Source organism: Antrostomus carolinensis, unplaced genomic scaffold (assembly GCF_000700745.2).
Source record: "Antrostomus carolinensis isolate BGI_N321 unplaced genomic scaffold, ASM70074v2 scaffold10829, whole genome shotgun sequence".
Lineage (NCBI taxonomy): Eukaryota > Metazoa > Chordata > Aves > Caprimulgiformes > Caprimulgidae > Antrostomus > Antrostomus carolinensis.
The window spans coordinates 13754-32929 of NW_010336413.1; the positions used below are offsets into that span (position 1 = coordinate 13754).

Consider the following 19176-nt stretch of genomic DNA (forward strand, 5'->3'; position numbering starts at 1 on the left):
ACACAGTCCTTTTATAAAATGCTTCACATCATAAACAAGTTCTTAAAGCCCAACAAGGTAGTTTATCACAAGGAACACAGACAGGTCTGTTCACTGGGCACCCATTTTCTAGAGGATTTCAATGCAAGGCTCTCACATTCCTAAAGGAAAGGACGGAGCTGCAGTCGGAAGGGAAGGGGAGCACCCAACCCCTACGCTCAGCCCACCTCAGCAAGTGCAGATTTACACTGCCCGAGGTTCTCCTCCCTAACAGGTAATCAGGGGGAACGTACCTGCACTTCAGAAACTCTCCCCTGCTTTCAGCACCCTCTCTTCCTATCTGTACCTGTGTTCTCAAGTCCCTCTTTGCACGTACTGCAGGTCTTTTCTTACGAGGCCTTTCCAACTTCTGGCCTTTCCAAACTGATCTCCTGGTACTAGAGAGGGAAAAAGTACAGACAATGATCAGAATATACAAAGCATGAGGAAACAACCGTTAGGGTAGTTAAAACTATTTCAAATTTATCTCCTCTTTTTTTAGAATTATTTTTTTAAATTTTACTTTTATTTACCAATCTGGTTCCTAATAGAACTTGAGTTAAAAGGAAAGACATTCACAGCAGATGTGAGGCATACACACATGTTCTCCTTCCATTCTAGTTTACATGCTGTTGCTCTGAGAAGGCCAGGTTTCTGCTTTGTTTCTCTAGGATGGATGATGAAATGATTAACAGAATTTAGGTTCCACTTTTCAAAAATGACACCCTTTCAGGATCACCCTGCTTGCTGGAAGGTAAAATTGTTCAAGGGAGAAACTGGCTTAAAAGCTACTGCTTGTCAAACTCAGATAGCTTCGCATTTCAACAGACACCCTGGAAACCAGATGCACCTGCCATTAAAGGACACTGTTTTAATTAAAATATAATTATTTACTAGACTCTCAAACCAACTGCTTATCACTACAATAAACTTGTACATCTGCAGCACTGCTTTAGCAGTCTTACTGAAATATTTATGATGACCATCCTTTCACGTATTACCTAGAGCACGGTGTTAAAATGCTGCCGCACCTTTGAAGTGGTAACCGCTAGGAGAGATAGAAAAGGCAGAGGTAACGTTTAAGACAAGAAAAAGGGAAAGCAGAAATGCTCCAGTGCCAGTTAAAGATGCCCATTCCTGTTTAATACCTTTTCTACCAGGAAATATGGGATACGCAGTGACAGACTAGATTCAAACCCGGCAGCCTGGACTGCGGATTTCCTCCAAAGGCTGGGTTGACACCACAAGGATTCCTCCCCTGTTCTGGCTCTCTGGAGCTCCACGACTCATTACCTGGTGCTGTGTGTGTGCTGTGAGCGAGGATCCGAGGCGCTGCCCATGTTATCTCACTGACACGGAGAGCCCGAGTCCCCAACCCAGTCCTGCTCTCCCCACCGCTGGCGGCAGTTCTGCCATCAGTTCCTGTGGAATCGGGAACGAGCCTTTTGGAAACACAACTGGGACACTTGGGTTCCCCACCCAGTACAGCAAGCTACATTTTCCTGCGCAGTTCAAACAGGTGAAGCAGCTAAAAAGAGGTGACAAAAACCCAATTATTTTAATGTTCTTTGGGGAAAGCAGAGTTTTATAAAAGCACAATCCACTCGCCCCTCCAAGAGATGTTCTCACTACAGGCACACGGGCAGTACCTGCTCAACAACAGGGACGTCTGGCACAAATTAGAGTGGGTGAAGGAAATGATGGACGCTGTTTCAACCTTCAGTAACAGTTTGCAGAGGAGGAAATCCATTGAGTTGCTGGAGTGTGTCCAAAGAAGGGCAACGGAGCTGGGGTTGTTTGAGGGGAGACGTTCTCACTCTCTACAGCTCCCTGAAAAGAAGTTCACTGAACTTCTTCACCCAAAGGGCAGTCAGGCGTTGGAACAGGCTGCCCAGGGAGGTGCTGGAGTCACCTTCCCTGGAGGTGTTAAAAAACACGTAGCCATGGCACTTCAGGACATGGTGGTGTTGGGTTGATGGTTGGACTGGATGATCTTGGAGGTCTTTTCCAACCTGAATGATTCTATGATTCCCTGATGTAGTGCTAGCAAAATATACAAGCTACTTCTCTGAGCCTGCTTCTGCCTCACTGCTGGGCTGCTGAAGGACCACCACCTACAATTAAACTTACACCATTCTCAAAAATGAAACAGAGAGCAGACAGCCAGGAATTCATTCACCTCGTCACCACGTGCCTACGCAGAGACCAGCTGCTAGTCTACAATATCACATCTATGTTCCAGTCTAAGAAGAAACAAGAATTCTAATAATTAAAAGAGTTTCTAGAGATATGAAAGTGACCATATCATGAAAATAATATTATCACAAAAACAATGACAAGATGGAAGATGATCAACATTGTACCACAGCACTAATGAACTTCACATAGAGGTCCACAGTGTCCAGTCAACGGCGAGATGGAGATGCTTGCAACTTGATTTCAGAAATTTAAAACCTGTTTTTCAAATTTTCAACTACTGCTTGTGGTCAAAGGTTGTTTCCCAGAAATTCTTGCTTACAGGGTTGTGGGAGATTAGCTTTAGGTAATCTTTTAGGAAATCGGTGACTAGATGTCCCAGGCCTCACCACCATAACCCAGCCAACTGCCCCTGGCTTCACCAAGGACTCGGTCAGGCACCGAGAGCCCGTGCTGAGGCGTCTGGCACATTTGCACAGCGGCTGCCAACTCTGTCTCTCCCACGTGAAGCAGCAGAGGACTCGAGTCTCGCAGGACACATCTGTCTGATCCCTCTCCCAGCCATTACATTCAGATCAGTAAGACCCTTTTTGCTGCAAACCAAATCCCAGTCTATGCAAATGCTGCTATCTTCACTGCTCTTCAACTAACCTGAAGCTGCAGGCAAGGATGTTTTGCAGAGTGGACTGAAATACCATTAAAATAAAATTAAACCTAACGTAATATAGAAAAGAGAATGCCTTTTCAATCCCACAGAGACATCTGTGATTGCTCGGTATTTTGCTGGATAATCAGCAGTGCAGGCTGGATCCATCCCAGGCTGATACTCCCCAAGGGTGGAGACTTATCTTACACCCACGATTAAACAAGAAGAAGGACTCATCTGCTCGATTAAACACAAAAGGGGTTCAGGTTAACCCTGGAGGCAAGGCAAGAGAGTGCAGAGGGAGCACAAGGGTGACAGAGGTGATTTTTACATCCACCTGAACTCCCCAGCCACATAATGTTACCTGAGAAACTGGGATTTTTTTTTTCAATGGGCAACTTGTATGCCAATTCCAAATCCATGAATGGATGGGCTTGATTTGCTCCAATATCTGTGTTTAGTGAATCCAGAAAAGGACTTTAGGCTGCCACTGTTAAACCCAAACTCTCTGGCCCTTATCCATCTGACAAATTGTGCTTATCAATTTCTGGTCTGGTAAGACACCAATATTTTTTCTTCCTCCATGGTTTTTTTTTGAAAGCATTGACTAGGATAATGAAAGATACAACCATAAAGATAAGAAAACGAAAGATGCCAGCACTGCTCAGGGTAGTGGATTGCAGATCTGGGTGAAAAATACATCTTTCTTCTACAGGAAAATGGATTAAATCTGTGCATACTAAACCCAGCAATCATAAAGAGAAAAGAAACCTAGGATTGCCAGGAGCATAAATACTTTTAAAGGGCAGTTCTTGCTATTGTTTCTGTTCTTTTAGCACACAGCAAAGGCCCTGCAATACATTCATTCCTTCATTCAGTTCCACTGCGAGAAACTGCCCATTGAGGCCCTAAATTCCCATCCAATCAGCCCACTGCAGACCCCCACTCCTCTGCAGAGGGCAAGGGAGGTTCTGTTACTGCCACCAAAGGGTGCTGGGGCTTCAGGCTGCCCCTTCGCCTCGCCTACGAGCTGCCTGCCTCCTCCGGCGACACCTACAACCCCCCTGCTCCAAGAAGGGACATGGGGTGCAATGCTGCACTTGGTGCTGGCCTCGCTCTGCTGAAAAGTGCCTTACAAAGGCCACAAAACAGCTCAGGGAGATCCTGGGATTGAAAAGGAACTCTCCAGTGTGCACTGCGCGTCCCCACGCCTCCTTCGCCTCACTGCCCGCCCGCCCCAACGCTGCCACCAAAGGTTTGCCTTGCAAAGGGACTGAAAAAAAGGATTTAAAGAATAAAGTGCCACATTAGAGTTGGAAAAAAAAAGTACTCTGTGAAGCCCATGGGTTCAAATGCACTGACTAGAGCTGGACTGATATTTCTGCAACAGCCTATAAAAACGAAACAGAAGCAAACCAAGCCTGGCTCTAATTCCCTACTACAACGCTTACGCCTAAGCACGGTATATGCCAGTAAGTATGAGTTTAAACTGGCATGTGCCTCAGGTCACCAGCCAGGGACACAGGGACAGACTAAGTCTACAGACTCACACAGCATCAGCTTCCCTCAGAGACCAACAAAATAATAATAATAATAATAATAATAATTAAAACAACCCCCCAAGCTTCCTGTGCTTTATGATCGTCCTCTCCACTAGTAATGGTAGCAGTTGTAATAACAGTGTTTTTACATTGCTGATGAGAACTGTATGCAATCAACAAAGTGCCAGGGTCAAGAAGATGATGGCTCCTGCCAGGGCTGATGACACGCTGGAAAACTGGAGAGTAGGACTTGCACTAATCCTGCCCACCCGGTCCCACCCCCAGCCCTGAACCCCGCTCCAACGCCACCGAAGTGAGCGGTGATCCAGGCTGAGGGCAACCTGGTGGGAAGTGGCCAGCCACGAGAGAACACAGCCCCGGGAGCGAAGGTCTGCCACTTGTTCTCAGGACAGAACGACTCACGTTTTAAACAGCTTTTAAAAAATGTAAAAAACCAGCCCCGTTTCTCATGGCAGGGATCCAGAACACCTCTGAACACACACAGAAACAGACAGGCACTACTGAAAACCTCCACCGGTGCCGAAGCTGCGAAACGGCTCTGCGTTGTAGTCGTTTGGACACGGAAGGGGCAATCTGCTGGAAATAAATATTAAAAAGTGTTTGTTCTTAAATGCTTGAGATATTATTATTTTTTTTCCTCCAGTCTCAGCGGTGTTTTCCTGTCGCTTGCTCCTCCAGTTGTGCTGATCTTTTTACCGTACGTGTGCTCAAGCGTCCGACGCAGAGTGTTCTCTCCCCACTGCAAGAGTCAGCCCAGTCCCACCCTGGCCCAGCTCGTGCCCCACCCCAGGCCCAGGCCCCGTCCCCGTGGGCTTAGATAAGCCATTCCTTCTTGCTCTCGTCGATGGTCTCCGTGAAGTTGGGGTCATTGTTCATGATGGCGGCGTCGGCGCTCTCGGCTGACTCTGCCCCTTTGGCCTCGTTGGTGTGGTAGGTTCCTTTGTGGCGAAACATGTAGCGGATCAGGAACACCAGGGTGCAGAGGATGGTGAAGATCACCACCGCGATGACGCCTACGCAGAGGAGGAAAGAAAAGATGCCACTAGCAAGGAGAACACCTACAGATTTTGACACAAAGAAAGGATCCCACAACCCCTCTGAGCTGAGCTGGGCCGAAGCGACCTGGGCAGTTAAACATCACCACGGTTCCTTGGTTTCCACCACTCTCATTATTTCCAGACAGTTTTTGCTATGTACAAAACGTCACTGAGTGGAGTCCACTAGTGACTTTCACACTGTAGGTAAAATTCACCACGAATACCTGCTTACGAGGTGAGCTGTGCTGACCATGAGGCAGAGGGTGCCACGTGCTCCCAAAACACGGGGTGACATGGTGACGTGTCACAGCCCAGGCAGCTCTTTGAGGATGGAGTCACTGATGCACACCTCCTACGATTCCTTCTATGATAGATCCCTCTCTATATACGTTCTATGATAGATCTTTCTCTATATATACATTCCATGATAGATCTCTCTACATATACATTCCATGATAGATCTCTCTACATATACATTCCATGATAGATCTCTCTCTCTATACATTCCATGATAGATCTCTCTACATATACATTCCATGATAGATCTCTCTCCATATACATTCTATGACAGATCTCTCTACATATACATTCTATGACAGATCTCTCTACATATACATTCTATGACAGATCTCTCTACATATACATTCCATGATAGATCTCTCTCTCTATACATTCTATGACAGATCTCTCTACATATACATTCTATGACAGATCTCTCTCTATATACATTCTATGACAGATCTCTCTCTCTATACATTCTATGACAGATCTCTCTACATATACATTCTATGACAGATCTCTCTACATATACATTCCATGATAGATCTCTCTCTATATACATTCTATGATTGATCTATATGCGTAGCTCCATCACAGCCCCTCAACACGTCCACTGAAAATTGGCTGGGCTCACTGTTGGCTTGCTCCACCCACTAGGCACTGGCTCCACATAATTACAGATGTAAATGCTTTATCATCAGTAATTACTGCTTTATCATCAGATCCATCCTTAATTGCTCCCCCCACAATGGTCTCTTTGGGGTTCAGCCCTGTAATGGAGAAGTCCCACATATCTTCCCCTCTTGGGCATAGGCAACTATGTGCTAAATCAGCACCACTCCTTTTTTAGCCCTTCTCTACAGGCATGAGGATCTTCTCCAGGATGAAAACATGATTAAATTCTCAGGTTAAAAAAAAATTTTGGAATCATCTAGATTTATGTTACAGCAGTTTTGTTAGCTGAATACGCTGGACAGCCAGGCTGTTCAGGTGTGGTCTGGATCTTTCTGAGGAATGCAAGGCTATCCTTCTAGTATTGTAAAGTTGTAATAAAAATATAAATGAAAAAGGGAAAGTAACATGGCAGTTCAAAACTAAAGCAACTAATCTAAACCTGGGTGTGGAAACAGAGACCCTTGAGGGGACAAGGGAAAAGAAACCAGGAACACTGGTTGATTCATGTTGAATCTGCTGTCACAGGGAAAGTGTCCTTGCCATCTCCTATACATTAACTGCTCCATTACCAGAAGTAACTACTGCAAAGTAGCTCCCTTCATGGACACTTAATACGTGGATTACAGTATTTTGATGTGGTTAAAACTGAATCTGAGGGGACAAACGAAGTGAGAACAAAGCCTTTCACTAGGACAGTGTGCCCGAATGGACTGACACAAATTTCTATTGCATTTGCTGAGGTGTAGTTCTCCCACAGTCAGCTCTTAGCAAACAGAGTATGTTATGAACTGCAATTCAGCTGTCACAGTCATACTGCCACCTATCTCAGAAAAGCAGATGGTTTTCTTACCTCCAATAATGGCAGAGTTTCTGTTAACTCCATCTCCTATTGCTTGACCATTGTATGGGAAATCAGCACTGGCTGTAAATAAAGAATTAAAAATTCATGTTGTAACAGCAGAGAAACTTCACACAGTAGTTCAGAAATACATCCAGCATCCTCGGATGCAATTTAAAGGAAATTGTGATCCCTAGATATTTATCTAAAGAAGAAGGAAAGAAAGAAGTCTTTCACTGTTATCTAATCCCTCAGAACCTCTTGTGTCATCCTTTTAATCGAAATAAAATTAAAAGAAAGGAAGTACTCTCGGTAAGCGTTGCTGTTAATACAGGAGGTCATTTTGTTACTCTGCTAACACTAATTCAGTAAGTTTCTTTAGCACAAATCCAAATAAGAACCTTTCTTTCAAAAGCATGTGATCATACACAGTTAATGAGCCGGGACAATGCAAATCCTTCACACCAGACACCAGAGCTGACAGCCCCATCAGTCATAGAATCATAGAATGGTTTGGGTTGGAAGGGACCTTAAAGATCATCTAGTTCCAATCCCCCTGCCGTCAGCAGGGACACCTTGTCAAGACAGTTGTTTCTGAATCAGCTGTCACCAGCCCTTTCATTTCCTTCCGCAGGTGAACTCTGCTGTCCACACTCTTAAGAAGAGTTGGAAATGGAGTTTTATGACTGGCTTGCTCCAAGAGAGCAGTGCAATATTCTTTCTTGCTGTCTTAAAAAGCAATTTCCCTAGCAAAGGGGCAGAAAAACCAGTGCCTTATGGGGAGACCCATCCTTGCAGCTTAAACTCCCCCAAGTCAGTCCTGGATGAAACAGGGACAAACATCCCTGCACTGTCTGTTGGGATGGGCTAGGGGATTCTCCTCTGCTTCCCCCTTTGTATGGTCATTTCCCAATAGTCAGTTTTACACTTTTATTTGCACACGAGCAATTAATGGCACATAATGGGAAGGCAAGACCAAAACTATTTTTAACATTTTTTAACTGGTACCTCTATACTACAGAATTTCCTTCCTTATTTGAAAAGGAGAGCAGACATTTAGGATCATTTTTGGAATGCCACAGAATGGGCAGGCAAGACCAAAACTTTTAATTTTTTTTTTTTTACATTTAGTAACTGGTACCTCTATACTACAGAATTTTCTTCCTTTAGGATCCATTTAGGATCACTTTCGGACTGTGTCTATCTGAACTTCAGCAAGTTCTGTCTCAGAAGCAGCATTCTGAACGTTTGCTCTGCCAACTTTCCCATTGATTTGCAGCACATGAGAGCAGCCCCACTCACCAAAGACCTAAACTCAGCTGTCTTTTAATTCCTGGTAGTAACGTCTGTCCGACTGGTCTCACTATGACTCCAGACAAGAACTGCTGCTGTATTAGTCATGCTGGCCTAAGCTATCACTTCCATGAAAATTTTATGTGCAGTGCTTACATTTCACCTGTTGAGGAAGACAAACAAATACTTCCTTTTATAATTAATGGAGAATATGAAACGCTTCAGTGCTCTCAAAGGAACAGTAGAGTTAAGTGCTGATCAAAGCCGAGCTGTATATAGCTGATCACTGGTAATGCACCCACAGGGGATACTTGAAAGAAATTAAAAAAAAAAAAAATAAAAATCCAACCCAACAAACAAGAATATCAAACAAGCCTGTAAAGTTATGACAGCTACAAAAAAGGAGGAAAAAAAATGATGGACTCTATTAGCTGAAGTCATTGGAAGAAAGGGCTTCTCACAGCCAGGATATGAACAACAAGATCAGGTTCTGCACTTTTCGCGTTCATCCACTTAGGAAAAAAAAAAGGCTTGGACTGGGGATGAGGAATGAGTCAGACTGGAGAGTTTAAATCTAAAATAAACTTTAATAGCTGTAATGACCTGACTGTAGTCTAGAATAACCTCTTACACAGGAAGTTAAGTGCTTCTCAGCCTAAGGAAAGGAAAAAGAAGGCAGTCACATGAAGTGCTCAGGCATCTAAATGCTTCCTTCTCTACTCCACCTTTTTCATAATTTATGCCATCCCTATGCTCCTAGGTAAAGATGGCACTTGTGGAAAAAATATCATCTTTGCAGAGGATGGAAAACACTCTCTTTTTAATATTACCACCTTCTTGTCTTGACGTTAGGTAGCAGCATTAACATGCAAATCACTGCTCATGAAAGAGCTACAATGCTGGTCTCTCAATGAATGCCAGAAGAATTTCCAAGCTTGGCAGTCTGTCAGCTGCCTGATACACTAGACAGAGTGTCAGAAATTTCACACTGAAATTATATATTCTTAAAGACAAGAGAAAGTGATGCCTAATTGTGTGAAGGAACTAGATGAGACCGAGGGAGGCATTTTTATTCCCAATCAATAGAGAGATTTATAGTAATTCAAGTGCCATAATTAAGCTCTTTAAGGATGAAGCACTGATTGTGCCAAATTTGAGACAGATGCTCTTCCTAGTTAGCTGCTCAATAGGGAGGAGAAAAATAGAAACTGGTGCATCCCAATCTTTACCACTTACCTTCCTGCCCGCAAGAAACACTTGGTGCTTAGAAACTGAGCTACGAGTTTCTGCTAGACTTAATCCCGGACTGACTGAAAAAAAATGCCACCTTCCTGCTTGAAAACAGCTCAGGTCAAGGCCATGGACTTCTGCGACAGTATTTATACTGGGAGAACTGGGGATGAATGCTGGTCACCCTCAGCAGAGAAAACTTGATCACAGAACTGCACCAGATTCTGGCAGCGGAAGAATCTGTCAGCCCGCAGGGCAGGCTGCAAGTGCATCTTCCGTCTCGTGTGTAGGAAGTATAAATATTAAACTAGCTTCCTGGCAGACAAAGAGCCTCCCAATGTTTACATGCTATGTTAATTAAAAAAACAACCACCTTGAGTGATCAATAACTTCAAAGAGAATCTGGCATCATTCTCTGATTGCAGTACACGTAACTAATCCTGTTTGCTATGCTTGAAGAAGGAGGAGCATCATTTTATTCTAGCAACTGCCTTCATGTTGATTCCATTTTGCTAACACCTAGGAGATGAAATGTAGATGTGTAAGGCTGCACCATGAACAGAAGCAGTGCACCTCTTCCATCCTTCCTGTCCGACTCACCTGCCCCTTGCAGGAAGCCTGGAGAAGCGGCCCTGCTCCCTGCCATCCCTTGGGGGAGAGAATGAGCGCTGCGCTGCAGTTACCAAGGACTGTCATCCTCCTGCTGTTGGATTCACGGGTGCATACAGGACTCTTCCCATGTCTGTGGCCAGGAGAAGACCCTTTTGTTCATGTGTCTGTAACCTAGGATCAACTCAACTGATAGCACCTGAATCGAGAAGGTGACCTTCAGCACTGTCACCAGCACTACATGAGTGACACTTCCTCTTAGTCCAGAAATCGACTGCTATCTTTCACTTGACAGAGATAATTAGGTGAGCACAGTTCACAGGCCAGCAGTCAGCCCTCCCACTCTCTTCTCCTGCCACCACTTGTTAAAGGAAGAGGGATGAATTTGTAACAAAAAGGGATTAAATCCTGCAGGCAGCCCTTTTAAGCTTGATGCCAGCGTTGCATGTCTTCATACAATGTTTTTGCTAGACATGCTCCATACAGGTTTCAAAGTAAGCTGTTGATTTTTAAAAGGCAAGGCCTTTCACCTTCTATAAAAACCAAGAGCTTTTTAGGGTTTAAATTGGTAGTCAGAAAAAACTCGCACCACTTGGAAGAACATCACAGACGTAGCATTTAATCCTGCACTGTTTAATTCTTAATATGTTGAAGTTAATATGGGTTTGTGAAACACCCTAGATGCCATTCTGCATGCTCAGAATAAACACATCTCACAGCTACAGAGCGCCACGGCAGCCCAGAGGTGCTAAAGCATGGTTTGTCAACTCGTGTCTGTACCTTGCCTCTTCTGGTACCTCTTGCTTTTACTCAACTCAAGACCGGGTGCTTTGGCAAGCTGGAGCACATTTTACCTAAAATGGAGAGGTACCTACATGTAGTAGGTTTCTTTTAACTTCTTTGTATAACTAAGTTTGGAAGTGAAACTTAATTCATAAACTACAGAACCTTTATCTACTATAAAAACACCCACAAACTGAACAGCCTCACCCCAATAACATGCATCTTCTGATATTAAGTACAAGGCATTTTAGTTTATTTACTACAAAAACCAATCATCTGGTTGGGTTTTTGTTTGCTTCCCTACAATGAGCAAGGTGTCAGCTATCAGTGACATACATCTTAGTTCATTTGAACTAACTGGTGATTAGCTTTCTTTTTTCCATATGCTACAGTAATAGATATGATGCTACTATAGTTAAAGGCATGCAACTGTAACTTTTGTTTTGAAGTGCAGGCCAGACAGGTACTTCGCTGGGTTCAGACACCATGTAAAGGCAGGACATGTCATTTTAAAATAACATGGCCTCTGATCAAGCTCTTTTTTGCCTCCTTTCTACACTCCATTTCATGTAACCAAGGCAAATCGGATTGTCTGACATGAACTGAGATGATACAGATGAGAGGAAAACACAGGAAGAGAACTACATTGATGATCTGCTTGGTTTGATTATTGACTTTTTTTCTTTAAGATCACCAGAAAGTCACGTTCTGGAAAAGAATGAATTGTTGCTTTCCTGCGCTTCATCAGCACCAAGAAAAGATCGCCATAGCAACAGGAAAAGACTAGGCATTGTAAGAATATTCACAAGCTGAACAAGATAATGGGTTAAGATAATGTCCCAGTAGTGTGGCAAAATGCCAGTCAGGGGTGGGAAGGAAGGGAAGTGGCATTTTTACAATGGCAAAGAAATTTAAAAAGAAGTAATAGTGTAAAGGTGAAATATAAGAGAACTCAAGGCTAATGGAAAGTGCCAGACAATGAATCAAGCACCTGTACAGCCCGTGTGTCTGGGGAGCAAATCCATGAGGTTTCTTACTGAGGAATCCCTCAACTTGTCTCTAAGGGTCAACCACAAATGACTGACGTGTGTCTTGACGGTTTTCCCTTTACCCTCTCTGTGAGGGCATCCCAAATGCTCTGCAGCGAGCCGGAGGTGTCCACGCAGTAACTACACAGAAGAGTTCAAGGCTAACGCCATGTAGGTCACTCGTCAGGCAGAACCTGCTTAACATCTAGTAATGATCTGTAAGGTCTGGCCCAGCACTGCACTTCAGAGCTGAAAGGATGACTGCATTTGCCTTCTGGTGTATCTGTCCTATTTAGACACTTTGATCCCCTCCTACAACATTTTTCAGTCCTCAAAGTTCAATTCCACAGTATTTGAGAAGCAAAGCAATAAATCTACATTGAACTCAAAATCTGAATCAGGATGAGTGCAGAGTATGTCACTGAATGAGATTTAAACCATATGATACTTGCCACAATTGTTTTCATTATTTTCTCTTTTCACTGCAACCGTCCATCCTCAACTCTCACGTTTTGTTAAGATCTATTTAAAATTAAATAGGTGACACAACAGTAAAAATTACAGATAAAAACATGTAGGAAATGAGAAATCCTGTACCTAGTAAGTGCTGCTTTCAAAGCCACGTTCTTTGCAACTATTTCTTTGTGGCAGACCACGTGTGGCTTTTGCTGTAGCACCACTACAAGCGTTTCTGTGATTTTCAAAAGAACTTTTTGGTTTTGTCCCTTCAGCCATTTTAGTGAAGGAGTAAATTCACACTGAGAGTACCGAGACTACTGCAGCTCTGGAGCCAATGGTTACCATTACTTATACCTCTGATTTTTCTGATTTCTCTTTCAACTCAATTTGTGTTAGAAAGTCTCCTAGTAGGGTTTGGGAAACAAACAAAAATCCTCAGTGCAAACTGCCAATTTGCTAATTTGAAGTGACACTAAACCCAAACATTTTCATTTACCAGTCACCAAGATCATCTGTGTGCAAGGTTGCACAGTCTGCAGTTTATATTTTTCCTGAGACTGAAACAGAGCTAGCTGTGTCAGACCACCAGAGACAGGTACTTTTACAAAGACTGAGTTGTTCTTACCTGATACCGATAAACAAGTTGCTGTGATAGCTCCTCTTTGTGTCATGGAAATATCACCCAGAAAGTCAGGAATTGTTCACCCACACCTCAACATCCTTTCACTCCTGCCCTGGTGAAACACCACTCCCTTGCTGTGCCCTAACTCACCTGACATTGTGGCTCCCTTCAGCGCACAGCAGTCCCTCACCAGAAGTATTTAAAGCAATATTATTCTTTCCCCTCTACTACTGCAGAGAACTGGAGAGGACAAGAGGAGGTTCTAGTCCTGCTAAAGCTTCTCATCACCATGAAGGTGGGTCACTTGCACTCTGGCTGTTCATGACTGAAACAATCATGTCCAGCCATGGCAAAGAGATTAATATTAATCCAGAATAAAATGTATAAATTTGTCATCTGTCAAGTGAACAAGGTTGAATCAACTCAGCAAAAGTTTCCAAGATGAGACTGAGCCAACACAAAGACAAGCATAGTAGCATGTGGCAAGGACAAACAGGACCTCCCTCTTTAACACCAGGCGCTATTTATTAGGAACAGTTCAACTACCTTGAACAAATCCCACGATAGCCTTTCACTAGCTTGCACTCAAATTATCTGTAGGAAAAAGAACCAACCAAAATTATCAGCCCAAACCCATTAGCTGCACAAGATTCACAGCAGCAGCACATCCTCAAGAAGTTTATGGCACACTTTTCAAAGACATGAGCCAGCAAAGTATCCTTCAGGAAATGTGCTTTTATAGAAACAGGAGCATGGAACATAACCTTCAGGTACAAACTGACCTATTATATTTCAGAGAAAAAAAGAGATTACTACTTTGTGATGGAAAAATTCAAGTCAGAGATTGCAGGCTACAACAGGGAAAAGAGGCACTGAAACCTCAGCCCTGGGATATCTGCCTCTCCTTACAAACTTCTGTCCTATTTCTCTACTGAAGAAGAGCTGAAAGGAAATGTTACAAGGAATAGTTTGACATTGCAAGAAAAAGAAAAAATCCAAACCCCAAAGGTGTGACCTTGGCACAGGCTTCTAAGAAAGACCTATATATCTGCCCTCTTTCATACAAAAACTGGCAGACAGATGCATCCCCAAACACAACAGGCAAAGATGAATCACTATCAAAATCATTATGGATCTAGTTTTCCCTCTAGCATTTTAACTTTATACCACTAGAAACCCATCAACTTTGCCATGAAAGGCTCTAATTTATACTGCTACAAGTGAAATCAGAATGAGGACAAGACATGAGAGAAGGGTCAACAAACACCTGACCCCATCAACCTAAATGGAACAGGTTTGGGGTTTTTTTAAGTATTTATCTGATACCCAAGAGGTAAAATAGAAAAAAACCCCTCAAAATTTAGGCACAACATACACTTCCAAAGCCTGCCAGTCACAAAGCAGGATGAGATTGCTGGCATCAGCAAATTGTTTTGGCTTTCCAGCATTTTCAGCATGAGATGAATGAAACTGTGACTAATGGGATTTCCCATTAAACAGAGCCTAGGGAAAGTAGACATTTCAGAAAACAAATCAGCACTTTATATAAATATATTTATGCCTAAAATTAGATTTACTATTTTTGTACAAAACTGGCTACAATATACTCACTTATTGGCAGTACAGCATAAGAAATGGTACTGTACCTTATTTATCTGTACCCGGAACCTTCTGCTGACTACACACCCAATACTATGAGAAAGTGCTATGGCAGCAGCCAGGGCAAAACTCAACATTCAACCAGTCCAAGACTTATGGAAAAGGAAAATAAAGCAGAATATTAAAAAAGGCAAGGAAAATATGCTGTCATTGCACTGAGAAGTGGTGGCAAATCTCTTGTCATTCCAGCTTTGCATTTCCTACCACGACTGTAGCCCTACAGTCATCGATCAATCCCATCCCATCTTACCTGAGTCTAAGTGCCACGGGTCAGTAGCGGCCGACATTGGTGGGATGGTGAGTGGAGATGCTCCACAGTTGGATTCCACCAGTTCTCCTTGGATGTGGACGTGAGAGGAGGCGTTGGTAGGTCTCAGAGCTGCTTTGAGTGGAGCAATCTGGTTGAACTGTACTCTGGACAGGCAGCCAGTGAATCCTGGGGTGTTGTATTTATATATGTCTTGGTCGATCTTCCCAATTTCTATGGGGGAAAAAAAATAAAATTAATCAAAACAATTCACTGCTTTGGAAAGCACAGTTAGTCTGAACACTTGATTCCCACAGCTCAGCTCCCAAGTGTCTCTCTCAGAGACTGAGAACGTGTCAGACACCGCCAGGTCTCTTTACATTCCACTGCAGATGGAAACCTTCAGGCCGTGATGTGACTCGGTTTCACTGCTATGCTATCATTAAAATAAAAGGCTGCTGTGAAGGAGTCATGAGAGGACAAAAGGCCAGGAAAAAAAAATCTTTTCCCCAAGAAGAGATGACAAAAGAGAAGGCAGAGGGACAGTCATCATCAGAGCCTCTTCTCCCTGATGAAGCTGCTGCTGCCAGAGATGCTCCTTCCTTCACTCTGGCCCGTTGCCCTCCAGTCCCTCTTGGTGGGCCGGGGTCAGTCCTGTTCACTCCTGTCCCCCTCCTGTCTCAAAAATTAGATTAGAACAGGCTGGTTTGGGTTAGAAGGGACCTTCTTAAAGCTCATCCAGTCCCAACCCCCCTGCCATCAGCAGGGACACCTTCCCCTAGACCAGGTTGCTCAAAGCCTCATCCAACCTGGCCACAAACACTTCCAGGGAGGAGCAGCCACAGCTTCTCTGGCCAACCCGGGCCAGGGTCTCACCACCCTCACACCAAAGAATTTCTTCCTCACATCTCATCTCCATCTCCCCTCTGCCAGTTTCAAGCCATCACCCCTTGTTCTGTCACTCCCTGCCCTTGGCCAAAGTCCCTCACCACCTTTCCTGGAGCCCCTTCAGGTACTGGGAGGCTGCTAGAAGGTCTCCCCGGAGCCTTCTCTTCTCCAGGCTGAACAGCCCCAACTCTCTCAGCCTGTCCTCACAGCAGAGCTGCTCCAGCCCTTGCATCATCCTCGTGGCCTCCTCTGGACTCATTCCAGTAGCTCCATGTCCTTCTGGAGTGTCAGTGAGCATTGTGTTTGTGCTGTACCAGAGAGCATTGCTCCAGAGACACCGAGATGCTTCAAACCCCGTCGGCAGGGACGGGAGTTAATGTCTGGCCTTTGAAGCCAGAGTTAAAAATCCCACTGAGCCAAGCAAAGCAAGATGGTATCCCAAGGAGAGAGAACAGGGAGCAGCCCCAGGTTGTGCAAAGGCAAGTTTTTCAGATAGGAACAAGGATAAGGGTCTGAAAAATGGTATTTCTGGGAAAAAAAAAGTTATGTATATCAGTCACAAGATAGTGTTGTAAAAAAGGAAAGAGGGTTTTCTTGAGAGGTGTGGGGAGAAAGAATGTTATTGTAAGAGTTCGGGGAAGAGCTGGGAACCAAAGCACATCTGGGTTTGAGTTTTGCTACCAAAAAAAAATCAAATTAGAGTTATTAGAAAATGCATTACAAACCTTTTGGATGAGTCTGTGCTCAGTTCTAACAAACCTATGATCAATTACACCAGGTCTGAGCTGCTGCCTGGGCTCCCTAAAAACTACCACAATACATGTATCAGTGCTATTCCCAAGAGTACTGAGGGTTTTAAATCTGGGGTATGTACGAGCAGTTACAAGGGTATAAACCTGGCAGGGCATTTCAAATATGCTTTATTTTGGGGATTTACACATTAAACACAAAGTAGAGGAAAACTGGTGGAAACTAGACAAATCTCAAGCATGGTAAGAAAGAACCTCTTGGTTTTCACACTGAATTAAACTGTATCTTTTCTGTCTTTGCAACCATATTAGAATGATAAACACACAACATGCAAGTCCCCCCCCCACACCGAGCATGAGGTCACAAAAGGAAGATGCATAATTTGGAAGTTACTTTGCATTAGAAAAGCTGTACAAAAGCCAGAGTTTAGGCATTTGAATGCTACTTGTAGAATATACCACTCAGACAAGGTTCCTATCAGACCACAATATTCACTGCCTCTTACTTCAATAAAATATTCATGGTATATTCATTGCATAGCTGCAATTTTGAGTAATCCTTATAATCTATGGAACAACTAGACCATATTTCTCTTTAAGCACTGTAACCACCATCAATAACTGTTTAGCAATTACCTTTTATTAATATTTTTACATAATCTGTGTAACTATGTGCAGCACTGCTAATAGCCTCCCATTCACAATCCTGAATGACAAGAAACAAAAAATCCATGAATATGACTGTGCTATGTTAGCAGCTTCAGCACCATTCTTCTCTAACTGCACCAAGTGATGGATACTAGATCCTGACAGAGTTAAGGGAAAAAAACAACCAAAAAACCCCCTAGCACAGCACCTTGCTGAAGACCTGCATTTCTAAAGCATTCCACAAATGATGTGTAAGTCACCTCATGCAAATTTCCCACCAGCTCGCATCACATCAGTGCTGAAACAAGATGGATTGACCTCTGTGACTGTGAACATGTTCCTTCCCGCGTCCCAGGGGGCTCGGCACACCGATCCTCTCTGATGTTAGACCATTAGACTTGGCTTCCCTGTGTATTTGAGCCTGCTATAAACCCATCCCCAGAGAGTGTAATTGTTATATAATGAAATGTACCTTTGGTGTCATGACTAAAATTCAATTTTCTCCCTATGACAAAGGAGGGAGAACAAGAAAAGATGATGACAAACCCATTATTTTAAATAAAGGGGAATGGACAACACAACTACTTTGCATGGTTCCCATTTTCAGCACATAACCTAGTGCAAAGTCAGATTAGTGGATAGTCTTATCATTACCTAATCGCAACATTAGTACTACTGCTGTCAGCTCTGATGCAGCAATCTTCTGCAGGCACCCTACCCATGAGCATTTCTGTAATGAAAGACTTCCAAAAATACCACTTAGAGGCCTTTTTTCACTTCAACTGGTTTTAACCATTTGCTCCCTTGATCAAGTAACCCTGAGATGAAGACCAGGGTTACAAGACAGAGACCACACAGGTGAACCCGTTCTAGCACAGATGCACCCAGTATACAAATCTGTGACACTGAACATTTCACACAGTAATTATGCAACTGCCTACCCGGATTACTCACCATCTTAAAATGTCTGTAACCAGTCAACAGTAAATACTAAGGACTCACAGACGTTGCCCCATGTCTTGTGCGTTATCATTAACTGAAGATACACAACATCTATTACTTGTTTTTTTATGTTTTGTTATTTCTTTAACGGTAAAAAGCTACAGGAATTTAATTCTCAGTTACTCATTTTGATTTCAGGGCTTATTTCCCACAGCTGCGGCAGAAACACGCCTCCCGGCGATGAAAACAATGCTATTTATTGAAAACGATGTGCTGCGATTGAAGCAGCTCTTTCCCACCTAGGTGAAAAGATGCACTGGACATCTATTTTAGAGCATGTTTATGACACAAGGCACCATTAATGAGTACGCAAGTTGAAATTCATTATCCTATGAATCTAGAAGAAAACAAGCAAAAATAAACTGTATAGAGGAAAACACTATGGTCGGACCTGTGTGTGTGTAAGTAACAAATGTATAAGCAGCACACAGCAATACTGATCGGTGTAATCAGGTTATCTGTTTTTGAAGACTTTTTGCCCTTACTACCCTACCTGTAACTGCAGAGTTGTGGCTCCTGCCTAGGAACTATCACAAGACAAACAAATAAACAGTTTGTTCAGATTATTACCAAAATGAGACAGTTAGTATGCATCTGATGAGTCACCCATGGAAGCAGGCACATTGACAAATACAGTTTTCATCCACTCTCTCCCTCTCCCTTCTCTACTTTCCATATTGTGGTGGTTTAACTTGACTGGCAGCCAAA

General features: G+C 43.3%; 1 protein-coding gene across 1 annotated transcript; it reads right to left on the reverse strand.

Moving 5' to 3' along the window:
- Nucleotides 1-5224: 5224 nt before the first annotated feature.
- Nucleotides 5225-15411, reverse strand: LOC104530304 (contactin-associated protein-like 2). The gene is made up of 3 exons (XM_010174846.2): nt 15185-15411; nt 7264-7335; nt 5225-5435 (listed from the first exon to the last, which is right to left on the reverse strand). Exons 1-3 carry the CDS (start codon nt 15219-15221, stop codon nt 5236-5238), a joined length of 309 nt encoding a protein of 102 aa, XP_010173148.1. The 5' UTR covers nt 15222-15411; the 3' UTR covers nt 5225-5235.
- Between the last annotated feature and the right edge of the window lie 3765 nt (nt 15412-19176).